Genomic DNA, 14,007 nt, shown 5'->3' on the forward strand with positions numbered 1-14,007 from the left:
TCCTTACTCAGGTTAGGGAAGTTTTCAGCTATTATTTCTTCAATTAAATTTTCCTCTTCTTTCTCTCATTCTTCTCCTGGAGCCCTTATAATGTAAATGTTAGTACACTTGATGTCCCAGAGGTCCCTTAAACTATTCTCAATTTAAATTTCTTTTTTCTTTTTGATGTACAGCTTGGGTAATTTCCAGTACCCAGTCTTCTATATCACTAATTTGTACTTTTGCATCATCTTATTTACTGTTGATTCTCTTGAGTGTATTTTTCATTTCAGTTATTGTATTCTTTAGCTCTGATTGGCTTTTTAAAATATTTTCTATCTTTCTGTTAAAGTCCTCATTGTGTTCATCCATTCTTTCCCCAACTTTGGTTAGCATCTTTATGACCATAATTTGAAACTCATTATTAGGTAGATACCTTATCTCAGTTTCATTTAATTCTTTCTCTGAGGTTTGTCTGTTATTTGGAACATATTCCTCTCTGTCATTCTGCTTGATTTTGTGAGTTTGTTTCTACATATTAAGTAGATCAGCTACATCTCCCACTTGTGAAGGAGTGGCGTTAGGTAGATTTTCAGTGTGGCTCAGAGGTGCAATCTTCCCTATTCCCCAGAACCAGGTGCTCCAGTGTGTCTCCTATATGGGTTCTATATTTCATTCTGTTGTGGTTGGGCTGCAGCTGCTACGTGTGTACTGGTAGATGGGCTGGTCCTCCTCACAGTGGCTGAGGCTGGGCTACAATTTTGTGAGTATGTATTTTGGGGGGGCTAGTCTCCCTTATAGTTGGCTACAAGGTCTGGCCATGACTGTTGCAGCTGCATTGGTGGGGAGTACCCCCATATCCACCACACCTCCTGGGGCAGGAGCCACTTTGGAGGAGTACTTATCCTTCAAGTATCCTTTTAAATTGCTGCCTCTATGTTGGATCTTGGTGCAAATGAGTTTGTGCATAGGCTCTTTGTGAGCAGAGTCTCATTTTCCTATAGCCCTGTGGCTTTCTCAGAGTTAAGCTCTGCTGATTTTCAAAGGCAAATGTTATGGGGGCACATCTTCCCAGTTCAAGTCCTCAAAGCAGAGGTGCCTGATGTAATGCCTTACCCTTTATCTCCTCAGGGAGTACCTCTGCCTTTGTGATTCTTCTAGCCTGGGGTTCCCGTGCTAAGGATATAAGTCCTAACTAGTCTGCCTCTCTTCCCCTCCTTCCTGTCTCAGTGTAGCTTTTCCTTTATATCCTTAATAGTGTAAGAGCTATTCTTTTAGTCTTCAGGTCATTTGCAGAAAAAGTTGTCTTACATGTAGTTGTAATTTTGATGTGTCCATGGAGAACTTTATTCAGAATCTTCCTACTCTGCCATCTTGATTCTCTCCTCATTTATATTCTTTTTGATTTTTTAGATAAAATCAGTCTATTATTGGTTTACTCTGTATCCAAGTAAATAACATTGTAATAATTATATCTTCAAGTTATTATTTTATGGGTGGTAATAAAGCTCTATCCTTTCTAGCCCTAGGATACTATAGTATTTCATGTTTTTCTGCATCTTAGATAAATAATCCATTATTAAAAACTCTTCAATTATTCTATTTGAATATGTCATGTGTATCCTGTGCTGAGTCTCAAAGTTTCATTTTATTTTTATTTCTTAAGCTCTATGCTCAATGTGGTGCTTGATCTCATAACCTTGATTAAGAATTGCATGCTCTAGTGACTGAGCAAGCCAAGTACCCCTAAAAGTTACATTTTATTTTTCATTTTTTTATTATTTATATAAGATCTTATTAATTCATGACAGACACAGGAGAGAGAAAGAAGCAGAGACACAGGCAGAGGGAGAAGCAGGCTGCCTACACGAAGCCCAATGTGGGACTTGATCCTGGGACTCCAGGAAGCCTTCGCTGAAGGCAGACGCTTAACCGCTGAGCCACCCAGGCGTCCCTACGTTTTATATATTAATACATTTAATCCTCACAACATTTTATCTCATTTTGCTGATATGGAAATTGAACACAGACATTTTAAATAACTTTTCTAAGATTCAACAGCTAGTAAGCAGAAGTAAATTTTTAATCTCAGTGGCGCCTGCATGGCTCAATTAGTTAGGTGTCTGCCTTTGGGTCATGATCCTGGGGTCCTGGGATAGAGCCAGCATAGGGCTTCCTGCTCAGCCTGCTTCTTCCTCTCCTCCCTGCTCCTGCTCTCTTGCTATCTCTGTCTCTCTCTCTCTCAAATAAATAAATAAAATCTTTAAAAAAAATTAAATCCCAAATAATCTGACTCTAACATTCATGCTCTTTAACTCTGTATTTGATTATCTCAGTAACTAAAAAAATATAGAGCTCCCACTAAACCTAACTATCAAAGCTTTATGGCTCTGTATCCTCTGGAAATTATGGGAAGAAGATAATAATAGAAGAACATAATAGCTTTTATCTTTAGAATGAAAGTAAAATATTCACATTTAATCTCATTAGATTCCTTCAATGACTTTAATTTCTCATCTTTTTTCTCCACACAGTTTGTTTTCAGTTACCTTGCTGTATTCTATCAGTTTCATACTTTCGAATGACTTTCAAGTCATTGGTCATATACCATAGGTCCAGGATATTCTCACCATTTCTGGTGTCTGATGATTCTCACCAACTCACATCTCCAAGTCCCTAAGGAAAGTATGTTTAGAGGCACAAAGCAAACTTTTCTTTCTTTTTTTTTAATTTTAAAAATTATTTTTACTTTAAAAATTTCAACAATAAATATAAGATGAAAGTCCCCTTAATTGGCCCACTGTATGCCAATCCCCTTTTCAAAAATGATTGCCATTAACATTTTTTATATACTTGCCCTTTCTTTATATTTTAGCAAGCATATACTTGTTCTATAACTTATTTTCACGAAAATATGTCAAAGACATATTTCCTTGTTTGTGTTGTTTAACTGTTGCATTGTATTCTAAAGTACAAAAATAATATGTTTTTTAAAGGAGCATCTTCCTATTTCTGGACATTTATATAGATTCTAAATATTTTGTTATTTTATGTAATATAATATAGAACAACCTTCTACAAACTGTACATAAGTGAGAGTCTTCAGAAATTGTAAAAATTTCAATAAGATTAGAATTTTAGGACCAAAAGATATGCCCAGTTTTATTTTAAAAGATAAATGTAAAAAAAAAAAAAAAAAAGATAAATGTATAAAAGAGAATCCATTTCCTCATATTAACAGAAAATATTAGAAATCTTTAAAAATTCTCTCATATAATGGATAAAAATTGCCATTCTGTTGTCTCAAATATTTTACTTGTTATTAGTAAAGTTATAATATTCATATTCATTGGCCATTTGTATTTCTCCTCTGAATTATCTGTTTATATAGTTTGCTTATTTTTTAATTGGGTAATTTTTTTCTTATCAATTTGTAGGAATTTAAAAAATGAACTCTGGATGTTTATAGCATATTACAGATAAACAATGTTTTATAGTATAAATAATATCCTGTACCTTGATTTAACTTTATTAGGCACTTTGTAATTATTCTATGTAAATTCATAGGAAGTGAATTTTTAAAATAACTCCACTATATTAATGTGTAATCTATTTACCTAGAACTTTGTTAACAGACAATAGGTTGCTTCCAGTCTTTTGCTATTAACAATACAACAATGGGGTGCCTGGGTGGGTCAGTGGTTGAGTATCTGCCTTTGGCTCAGGGCATGATCCTGGGTCCAGGGATGGAGTCCCACATCGGGCTCCCTGTGAGGAGCCTGTTTCTCCCTCTGCCTGTGTCTCTGTGTTTCTCTGTGTGTTACTCATGAATGAATAAATGAAATCTTAAAAAAACAACAAACAACAATGAATAGCCTTCACAAGTTATTTGCATTAAAATATAGAGTATATTTATGAGATAAATTTCTAGAAATAAAATTACTCAATTATTTGCAAAAATATTTATATTTTACTCTTATTCACATTCATAAATGAAAGTGGACATAATTGTGCACTTCAATGAATTATCAAAAAGCAAACAATCCCACATAACCACCACTATGTCAAGAAATAGTATGTTACAGCAGCTGTTTCATGTTTCTGCCAATTATCGCTAATCTTTCCTCTCCCAAAATCTAACTTTCTATACGAGTTTTGCTTGTTTTTGATAGATTTTGGCTTTTTTCATATATATTGTTACATGTAAATGTAGTTTTCATTTTAATTGCTGTAGAATTCAAATGGATATGTTACAATTTATTTATTCAATCTACTCTGATGGACATAATTTGATTGTAGCTTGGGACTATTATAAATATAATACTACCCTTGCAAATAAGGCCACTTTCTTTTGATATACATGTGCTTGCCTTTCTTTGGGTATATACCTAAAAATGAAACTTTTGAGTGTGCCAACATTTACATGCTAAAATGGGTAAATAATGCTGACAATTTTATAAAGTAGTTTCAACAATTTACCCTTTTAACAGCAATGTATGAGTTCCTGTTACCTAGTATCTTTGCAAACCCTGCCAACATTACTAATAAGGTTGTGTACCTTCATATATATATATATGTGTGTGTGTGTGTATATATATGTATATATACACACATATATATATGAAAATATATTTATATATCTTTCTTTGTGACATATTTGTTCAAATTTCTTCTGCATTCTATTATTTGCTTTTTTCTTATTGATGATTCGTGAGACTCGTTTTACACTCTGCATATGAATGAGTCTGTCAGATACAATCAATTCAACTCTCTCTTCCTTGTCTTGTCATTTCACTCTCTTAATGGCACCTTTTTTCCCCAAGAAGTTCTTAATGTTTTTCTTTATGATTAATACCTTTTGAATATTATTGTCTAATGAAAGTATTCTCCTATAATACTTTCTAGAAGTTTTGTGTATAGTAGGAAAGAAGAGTCAAATTTCACTTTTTTTCTATAATTTTTCAGTTGACTTTATAGTATTTATTGGGGGAAAACTGTCATTTCCTCTATTGCTCTGCAGAACCAAAATAGCTATAAATGCCTGGATTTTTTTTTTAAGATTTTATTTATTCATGAGAGACAGAGAGAGAGAATGAGAGAGAGAGAGAGAGAGAGGCGAAGAGGGAGAAGCAGGCTCCATGCAGGGAGCCTGATGTGAGACTCGATCCTGGAACTCCAGGATCATGCCCTGGGTGTTAGGCAGGCACTAAAGCGCTGAGCCAACCAGGGATCCCTGACCTGGATTTCTTATTGCACTCTTTCTTATGTGCATTGATTTTTGTCTGTCTCTCCTGTGCCCATAGAAACACTGTTATGACTTATATATCTTTATTTAATAAGTCATGTTTTCCAATAGAGCAAGTCTTCTAATTCTGTTTTTCTTTAAAGAGTACTATCTTAGCTAACTGTGGCCTTTGTATTTCTCTATAAATTTTAGAACTAGTTTTAAACTTCAAGGGGAAAAAGAAAACCTGCTAAAATTTATTTTGGCATTGTTGTAAATCTACAGATCATTTGTGAAAACCTGACATCTTTATTCTTTTTTTTTTTTTTCAAATTTTCATTTATTTATGATAGTCACAGAGAGAGAGAGAGAGAGAGAGAGAGAGAGAGAGGCAGAGACACAGGCAGAGGGAGAAGCAGGCTCCATGCACCGGGAGCCCGACGTGGGATTCGATCCCGGGTCTCCAGGATCGCGCCCTGGGCCAAAGGCAGGCGCCAAACCGCTGCGCCACCCAGGGATCCCTGACATCTTTATTCTATTATTGAATTTTACATTACATGATTTAAGTTCTTTAGTTTCTTTGAGGTTTTATAGTTTTCTGTGTAGAGGTCTTGATCATCTTTTATTAGGTATAGTCCTAGATTTTTTATTATTTTTATTTTATTGTAAGTGGGATCTTAATACAATTTTAGTTTCTATTTTTTCAGTATATTTTTACATTGACTTCATGTCCAGCAATCTTGTTAAATTCTATTAGTAATTCTAATAATTTATCTGCAAAGTATCTAAATGATGTACATACATATTAATTTCTTTCTATTTTTTTTTTCAATTTCCTTCTTTTTTTTTTTTTAAATTTTTTTAATTTATTTATGATAGTCACAGAGAGAGAGAGAGGCAGAGACACAGGCGGAGGAAGAAGCAGGCTCCATGCACCAGGAGCCCGATGTGGGATTCGATCCCAGGTCTCCAGGATCGCGCCCTGGGCCAAAGGCAGGCGCCAAACCGCTGCGCCACCCAGGGATCCCTTCAATTTCCTTCTTGTTTTAATTAAATTTTTTTAAAGATTTTGTTTATTCATGACAGAGAGAGAGAGAGAGAGAGAGAGAGAGAGAGGCAGAGACACAGGCAGAGGAGGAAGCAGGCTCCATGCAGGAAGCCTGACTTGGGACTCGATCCGAGGTCTCCTGGATCAGGCCCTGGGTGGAAGGCAGCGCTAAACCTCTGAGCCACCCGGGCTGCCCATAAATTTTTCTTTTTAAATCACAAACAGATGATAAATTTTTACCAAATGTTCTTGCTTTTTACATCTCATGGCTTATATAGTTTTCTATTTTATTCTTTAATGTGATGAATTACATGAATTCATTTCAAATGTTAAGCCTTGCATTCCTGGTATAAACCAAACATGGTTATAATATGTAATTATTTTATTACTAGATTTATTTATACTTTGGGATTTTTACACCTATATTCATGTTCCACTTTTAGTAATGGTCTTTTCATATTTTGACATCAGATTATGTTGGCCTATAATGAGATGAATATGATTTTTTCCTTTTCAATTCTCAAAGTTTTTGTATAATATTGGTATTACTTATGTCTTAAAATTTTGCTGGGATTTACATAAGTAGCCACTTGAGCTGGATGGAGTATTTTGGCAGTTAAAACTGTCTATGAGGAAGGTATCCAAGCTGTCTTTCTCATACAAGTGTAGGTTCTTCAGACCCTCACCCCCACGGTTACTTTACCAGGAAAATATGCTGACTTATTCTAAATAGCATTCAGCTTCTGAACCTGGTGATATACCTTCATAGCCTCTTAATTTTGTCATTCTTTGCCTTTTTAGGTCAATCTCCTGAGTAAAGAACCCTGAAAATGGCTTGAGGTCAGTCATCTGCTATAACTACTCAGGTTATATATTCTTGTCATATAAATTAATGGAATTATTGACTATTCCATACTTCCTTCCTCTCCTCCCTTTGTTAAGGGCTGTTTCTGCCAGTTTTCCTATCAAACAAATTTTCAATCAAGAACAAGTTCCCCTTATGTATAATCACATAGTAAAAACTCCAGGAACACCAAAGGTTTTTTTTAGGTAATTTCACTTTCAAATGGCTTCACAGAGCTCTTGGAGCTCATCAGACTTAGCAGAGGGACAGACTGGGAAGCATAGAATTAGAGCCAAAAATATTTTTAAAATGTATTACTTGATAAAAGATGATTCTAAATTTTGAGGGAAAAGATGAAGTATTCAGGAAGTGGTATTGATATAATTCATTGTCATCCAGAAAGAAATATAGTTTAATCCCTATTTCATATTTATTCCTAATTAAATGCTAGACAAAAGAAACACTTAAGTATGTTAAATATAAATATATTAAAAGAGAATACAGTAAGTGAGGAAAGCTTTTCTAAGTATGACACAAAATCCAAAACCATAAAAAATAGGATTACTTTAAAAAATTTTTGAATTTATGCATGGAAAAAAACATTCTAAACAATCTCATAAAAAAAGGAAAATACTGGTAAGTTATATCACATAGAAAGCTAACTTTCCTACTATGTAAATAGTTTTCTCAAATCTATAAGAGAAATACCAACAACTCTGCAGAAAAATGGACAAAGAATATAAGCAGAAATGTCACAGTACAGGAAAATATGTTCAATTTCACTTAAGATATGAGAACATTCTAATATACTTTTTTTTTCTTCTAATGTACTTCTTAAAATGACAGGGATTAAAAGTTTGGTTATACACCATTGTTAAAAAAAAGGTAATGGAAGGTCAGGCATTGTAAACATTGTTGATGGGAATATAATTTGGCACAATTTCTATGGAGGTCAACAATCTAGAAATAAGGATTACTTTAGAATTAAATTATCCTTTAAAGGGAATACAATTCAACTTTCAAAGAATGTCTGATTGGGTTACATTGTTCTGAGCTCTCTACTGCCTTTTAGTCTAGCCTGTTAAAGGAAATGTGAATACTTCTTGCAGGATGATAGCATCACTTAGAACTCAAAATTATCTTTATAATATAATGTTTATTTATAAACATATAAATAAATATATGATGGTATATAAATTCCATATAACATTCCATAAAAACATTAGAATACAAACCAAGTGAATCTGGGTTACACAAAGATGATATGATCAAAATCCAAGACAAATAATAAGCTAGATACCAGATAGGGATTATCAAACACATATTTAAAGGATCTATATTCAATATGTTTAAAGAAATGAAGGACAAGAATGATAATTTAGGAAGATAAGAAACTTTAAAAAGAACCAAATGAAAGGCATAGAAGTTAAAATTAAAATAACTGAAACTGAACTCCATGGGTGGATCTCCCAAACAGTTGAAGGGAGAATTAGTGAACTCTAAAAGACAAGTCAGAAAAAAGTATCCAAATTAGAACACAAGGAAGAAAAGGATAGAAAATTTTAAAAGTGCGTGTAATAAAATCCTAACAACCTCCTAAAATTAAAAATGGGAATATTATCACAAGTTGGACTTCAAGCAAGAACAAATAATCATAATTTAACATTTTTCTTACATGATTTTAAACCAAGTAAAAATCTACGTAAGGGCTTCTTTCCATTTATACGACTTAAATATTTTAAAAGAAACATCTGAGTATATCAAATATATTAAAAAATACAAATTAGAATGTTTACTTACATTCCATATGCTGAGCTTACAGCAAGACTAGTAATCTGTTGGGGAGGCTCACCGTCCACCCACACCAACTGAATAACAAGTTCTGCTTGATACCCTGGAGGCATCCTCACTGGTCGTGTCTTCACACTAAAAAAAAAGAGAGAAAACTAGTTCTATTACATACAGTTTAAATAAGTAAGCTCATGCTTATCTTTAGAAGTTACATAGAATCTTCTGACAGAAATATACAATACCAGGCACTGAGGGCAGTACACAGGTGGATATATCTTCTAGCTTTCTTAAAATATACCCAACCACTTAAGTAGGTTTGTTTAAGTAGCTTTTCAGTCAGGCAAGTCCACAACTGTTTCAGGCCTTCATCACTTCCTTTTTCTTATTCTTGAGGTTAATATTTTAAATTATTTTTATTGTCTATTTTCTTACATAATATTTGTTACACATATGTAAGTTATAATGCATGACAATAAGAATTATCAATCTACCACCAAATGTAAGATCTCAACACACCTAAGTGGGGATACCTGGGTGGCTCAATTGATTAAGCATTCTAATTCTTGATATTGGCTTAGGTCATGATCTCAGGGTCATGGGATAGAGTTCCACACATCAGGCTCCATGTTTAGGAGGGAGTCTGCCTGAGATTTTCTCTCTCCCTATCCATCTGCCCCTTTCCCCTGCCCCCTCTCTCTCCAAAATAAATAAATAAATCTTTAAAAAAGAAAGTTCAACATGTCCAAAATCTGAATTTCTGCTCATTCCTCGAAATTTAATTGATCTACAGCCTTATCTATTCTGGTTAATAACAACTTGTATCTTTCCAACTATTCAATTAAAAACCCTTGAAGTCATACTACAATCCTTCTCTTGTACCTTATTATATCCACTCAATCATCAAATACTGTTTGTGCTACCTTAAAAATATATCCAGAATCTGAGCAGTTTTTAAATTAAATTTTTAAATTTAAATTTAATTAAATTAACACATACTATATTATTAGTTTCAGAGGTAGAATTTAGTGATTTATTAATTGCATACAACACCCAGTGCTCATTACTTCCAGTGTCCTCCTTAATGCCCATCACCCAGTTACCCCATTCCCCCGTCCACCTCCCCTCTAGTAACTCTCAGGTTGTTACCTATAGTTAAGAGTCTCTTAAGGTTTGCCTCCCTCTCTGTTTTTGTCTTATTTTATTTTTCCTTCCCTTCCCCTATGTTTGTCTGTTTTGTTTCTTAAATTCTGCACATGAGTGAATGGCAAGATTCCATTCTTTTCAATGGCTGAGTAATATTCCATTATATGTATATTTATTTTATATACACTCCCCATATCTCTATCCACTCATCAGTTGATGGACAACTGGGCTCTTTCCATATTTAAATCTGAATTTCAAATAAACAGTAAGTAGGTTTTTTGCTTTGTTTTTTACTGCAAGTGAGTCCCATGTAGCATCTAGGATATACTGATACCAAAAAATGTTTATTGTTTATCTGAAATTCAAATTTAAATAAGTATTCTGTATTTTTATTTGTTGAATCTGTCAGCCTTTAATATCATCTCTAGTTTGGTACAATAACCTCCTTACTGGTCTCCTGACTTCTACCCTTCCCTTCTAAATCCATTTTCAACAAAGCCACCAAAGTGATCAATTTAAAATTTAAGTCTGAACATGTTTCCTCTCTATTCAAAACACTATAATGAATCCTCCATTTAATTAGGAATAAAAGCCAAGACCCTTACAATGGCATATATTGGCTCTCTGTTACTCATCTGACTTCATCTCCTACTACCCTCGCCACAACTCCCCACCTTGCTCCTCTTGTCTTAGCTATACTGACATCCCTATATGCGAGCCACTTTATTTTGTTTTATTTTAAAAAAGATTTTATTTATTTAAGAGAGAGAGCGAGCACAAGCAGGTGGAGGGGCAGACAGAGAGGGAACAGCAGACTCCCCACTAAGCTGGGAGCCTGCTGCGGGGCTCAATCCCAGGACCAGAGATCATGACCTAAGTCGAAGGCAGATGCTTAACCGACTGAGTCACCCAGGTGCCCCTATTTTTGTTAATTTACTTTTATTTAAATTCAGTTAATTAACAATGTTATTAATTTCAGAGGTAGAGGTCAGTGACTTATCAGTTATATATAGCACCCAGTGCTCATCATATTACATGCCATCCTTAATGCCCATCACCAGTACCCCATCTCCTCACCACCCCCCGCCCCAGCAACTGTCAGTTTGTTTCCTACGGTTAAGCGTCCCTTATGGTTTGTCTCACTCTCTGATTTCATTTCGTTTTATTTTTCTCTCCCTTCCTCTACGCTCTCCTGTTTTGTTTCTTAATTTCCACATAAGTGAAATCATATGATAATTGTCTTTGATTGACTTATTTTACTTAGCATAATACCCTCTAGTTCCACCCATGTTGTTGCAAATGGCAAGATTTCACTTTTGATGGCTGAGTAAATACTCCATTGTGTGTGTGTATCACTCACATCTTACTTATCCATTAATTTGTCAATGGACATTTGGGCTCTTTCCATGATAAGGCTATTGTGGACATTGCTGCTATAAACCTTAGGTTGCAGGTGCTTCAGATGACTACATTTGTATCCTTGGGGTAAATACCTAGTAGTGCAATTGCTGGGTCATAGGGTAGCACTATTTTTAACTTTTTGAGGAACTTCCATACTGTTTTCCAGAGTGGCTGTACAAGCTTGCATTCCTACCAGCAGTGTAAAAGGATTCCCCTTTCTCTGCATCCTTGCCAACATTTGTTGTTTCCTTACATTAATTTTCACCATTCTGGTGTGAGGTGGTATCTAATTGTGGTTTTGATTTGTATTTTCCTGATGCCAAGTGATGTTGAACATTTTTTCATGTGTTCATTGGCCATTTTTTAAATTTAAATTCAATTAATATATATTTTATTATTAGTTTCAGAGGTAGAGTTCATTGATCCATTAATAGTATATACATCCAATGGTCATTACATCATGTGCCCTTCTGTTGGCCATTTGTATATCTTCTTTGGAGAAATGTCTGTTCATGTCTTCTGCCTATTTCTTGACTAGATTATTTGTTCTTTTGGTGTTGAGTTTGACAGGTTCTTTATAGATTTTGGATCCTAACCCTTTGTCTGATAAACATTTCCAAATATCTTCTCCCATTCTTTAAGTTGCCTCTTGGTTTTGTCAACTGTTTCCTTTGCTGTGCAAAAGCTTTTTATCTTAATAAAGTCCCAATAACTTATTTTTGCCTTTGTTTCCCTTGCCTTTGGACATGTGTCTAGCCAGGGTTGTGGCAGCTGAGGTCTAAGAAGTTGCGGCCTGTATTCTCTTCTAGGATTTTGATGGATTCCTGTCTAACATTTAGGTCTTTCATTCATTTTGAGATATCTCTTGTGTATGGTGTAAGAAAATGGTCTAGTTTTATTCTTCTGCTTGTGGCTTTCCAATTTTCCCAACACCATTTGTTAAAGAGACTATCTTTTTTCCATTGGATATTCTCTCCTGCTTCATCGAAGATTAGTATACCATAGAGTTGAGGGTCCATTTCTGGGTTTTCTGTTCTGTTCCACTGATCTATGTGTCTGTTTTTGTGCTAGTACCATTCTGTCTTGATGATTACAGTTTTGTAATAGAGCTTGAAGTCCAGCATTGTGATGCCACCAGCTTTGTTTTTCTTTTTCTACTTTCCTTTGGCTATTCATGGTCTTTTCTGAACCATACAAATTTTAGGATTGTTTGTTCCAGCTCTGTGAAAAATGTTGATATTATTTTAATAGGGATTGCATTGAATGTATACATTGCTCTGGGAAGCATAGACATTTTAAGAATATTTGCTCTTCCAATTCATGAGAATGGAACTTTAAAGCATTTGCTGTAGCTGTTCTTCTGCCTGGAGTGCTCTTCTACTAGATACATTTCAGCTAACATCTACTTATTGTTTAAATCTCATCTTCTTAATAGTATCAGTTAAAAGGAAGAAAGAAATATTATTTTTGCAATATCCTAGCAATCATGATCCTTTTTTCTAACACAGTATTCTTGTAGTAGATAGTAAATAAATATGGCTTTCTTTTTGATTCCAACTGAAGAAATTCCCTAAACAAACTTTTTAAATTGGAAAATAGCAAGTGGCCAAGTTTCTGCCCTACCATACATGTTCCCATTCTGTTAAAGCCATGTTTTCTTTAGAATCCACCTGGAAAGAAAACCCATGAATTTGTAATGAATATGAAAATATTGTGCCCTCTTCATGGATATTCAAAGAAAGATCACAGTATCCCTAGGTAGATTGTGGGACAATTGACAACAACTTAATAAAAGAGAAGAATAGTTTTATTTGGCATAGTTCCAAAGTATGATATGATTACTATGTAAAATTGTTTGAAAATTTGGTAGCAACTCTTACTTGAGGCATGGGATACTGTCCTTTGTTCCTCCTTCACTAGCCACAGTGTTAGTGCTTCCGGAAAGACTCCTTGAAGAAGGAAGCTGGGATGAGAGATCTGGAAATGGAGGACTTGTTTCTGGTTCTGGGGTAATAATATCTTCAATATCATACTGAAGTCGTACCTCTAATGACTTAAAAAAAAAAAACAAGTTTTAATTTAATCTAATAATAACTAATCACATTAAAATTTCTAATAAATTTTTGGTAATTATTACTTTTTCAGGTTAATAAGCTCAATTTCAATTTATAATAAAGTTAAAATATCCCAAATTGATTTAAATAGTGAAATACATGGAACATTCACTGGCATTCACAAAAAACTGTAAAATATTTAATTCTTCAGATTCATAAGAAAAATACCTGCTGGTGGAGACAAAGTTTTTACATACTAAATCCTCCCTTAGAGGTATAAATTACAACTCCATATATAATAAAAGGAGAAACTAGTCAAGGTTATTCCAGTGAAAGAAAATAAACTGGATGTGTTTACACATATGTATATAACACACAAATTATTATTTGTACAAGGCTTTTAGTTAAAAAAAAACATTTTATTCTGACTCTTAATTTAGTAAACGTTTTCCAAAATAAATTCTAATTTTTGTTTCATTAGCTTAGCTCAATTTCATTAGCTTGGTTAGAGTTGCTTACTTGA

The 14,007-nt window shown here is 34.1% G+C and overlaps 1 protein-coding gene across 3 annotated transcripts in view; it reads right to left on the reverse strand.

Moving 5' to 3' along the window:
• STXBP5L (syntaxin binding protein 5L) overlaps nt 1–14,007 on the reverse strand; it is a 380,025-nt gene that overhangs the window by 93,244 nt on the left and 272,774 nt on the right. For all 3 annotated transcript variants that reach the window (XM_041771139.1, XM_041771064.1, XM_041770992.1), the window contains exons 17-18: nt 13,311–13,483; nt 8,896–9,021 (exon numbers count right to left, since the gene is read on the reverse strand). In XM_041771139.1, the coding sequence (XP_041627073.1) occupies nt 8,896–9,021; nt 13,311–13,483 (299 nt within the window). The remainder of the gene's footprint in view (nt 1–8,895; nt 9,022–13,310; nt 13,484–14,007) is intronic.

Source organism: Vulpes lagopus, chromosome 1, assembly GCF_018345385.1.
Source record: "Vulpes lagopus strain Blue_001 chromosome 1, ASM1834538v1, whole genome shotgun sequence".
NCBI classification, from domain to species: Eukaryota; Metazoa; Chordata; class Mammalia; order Carnivora; family Canidae; genus Vulpes; species Vulpes lagopus.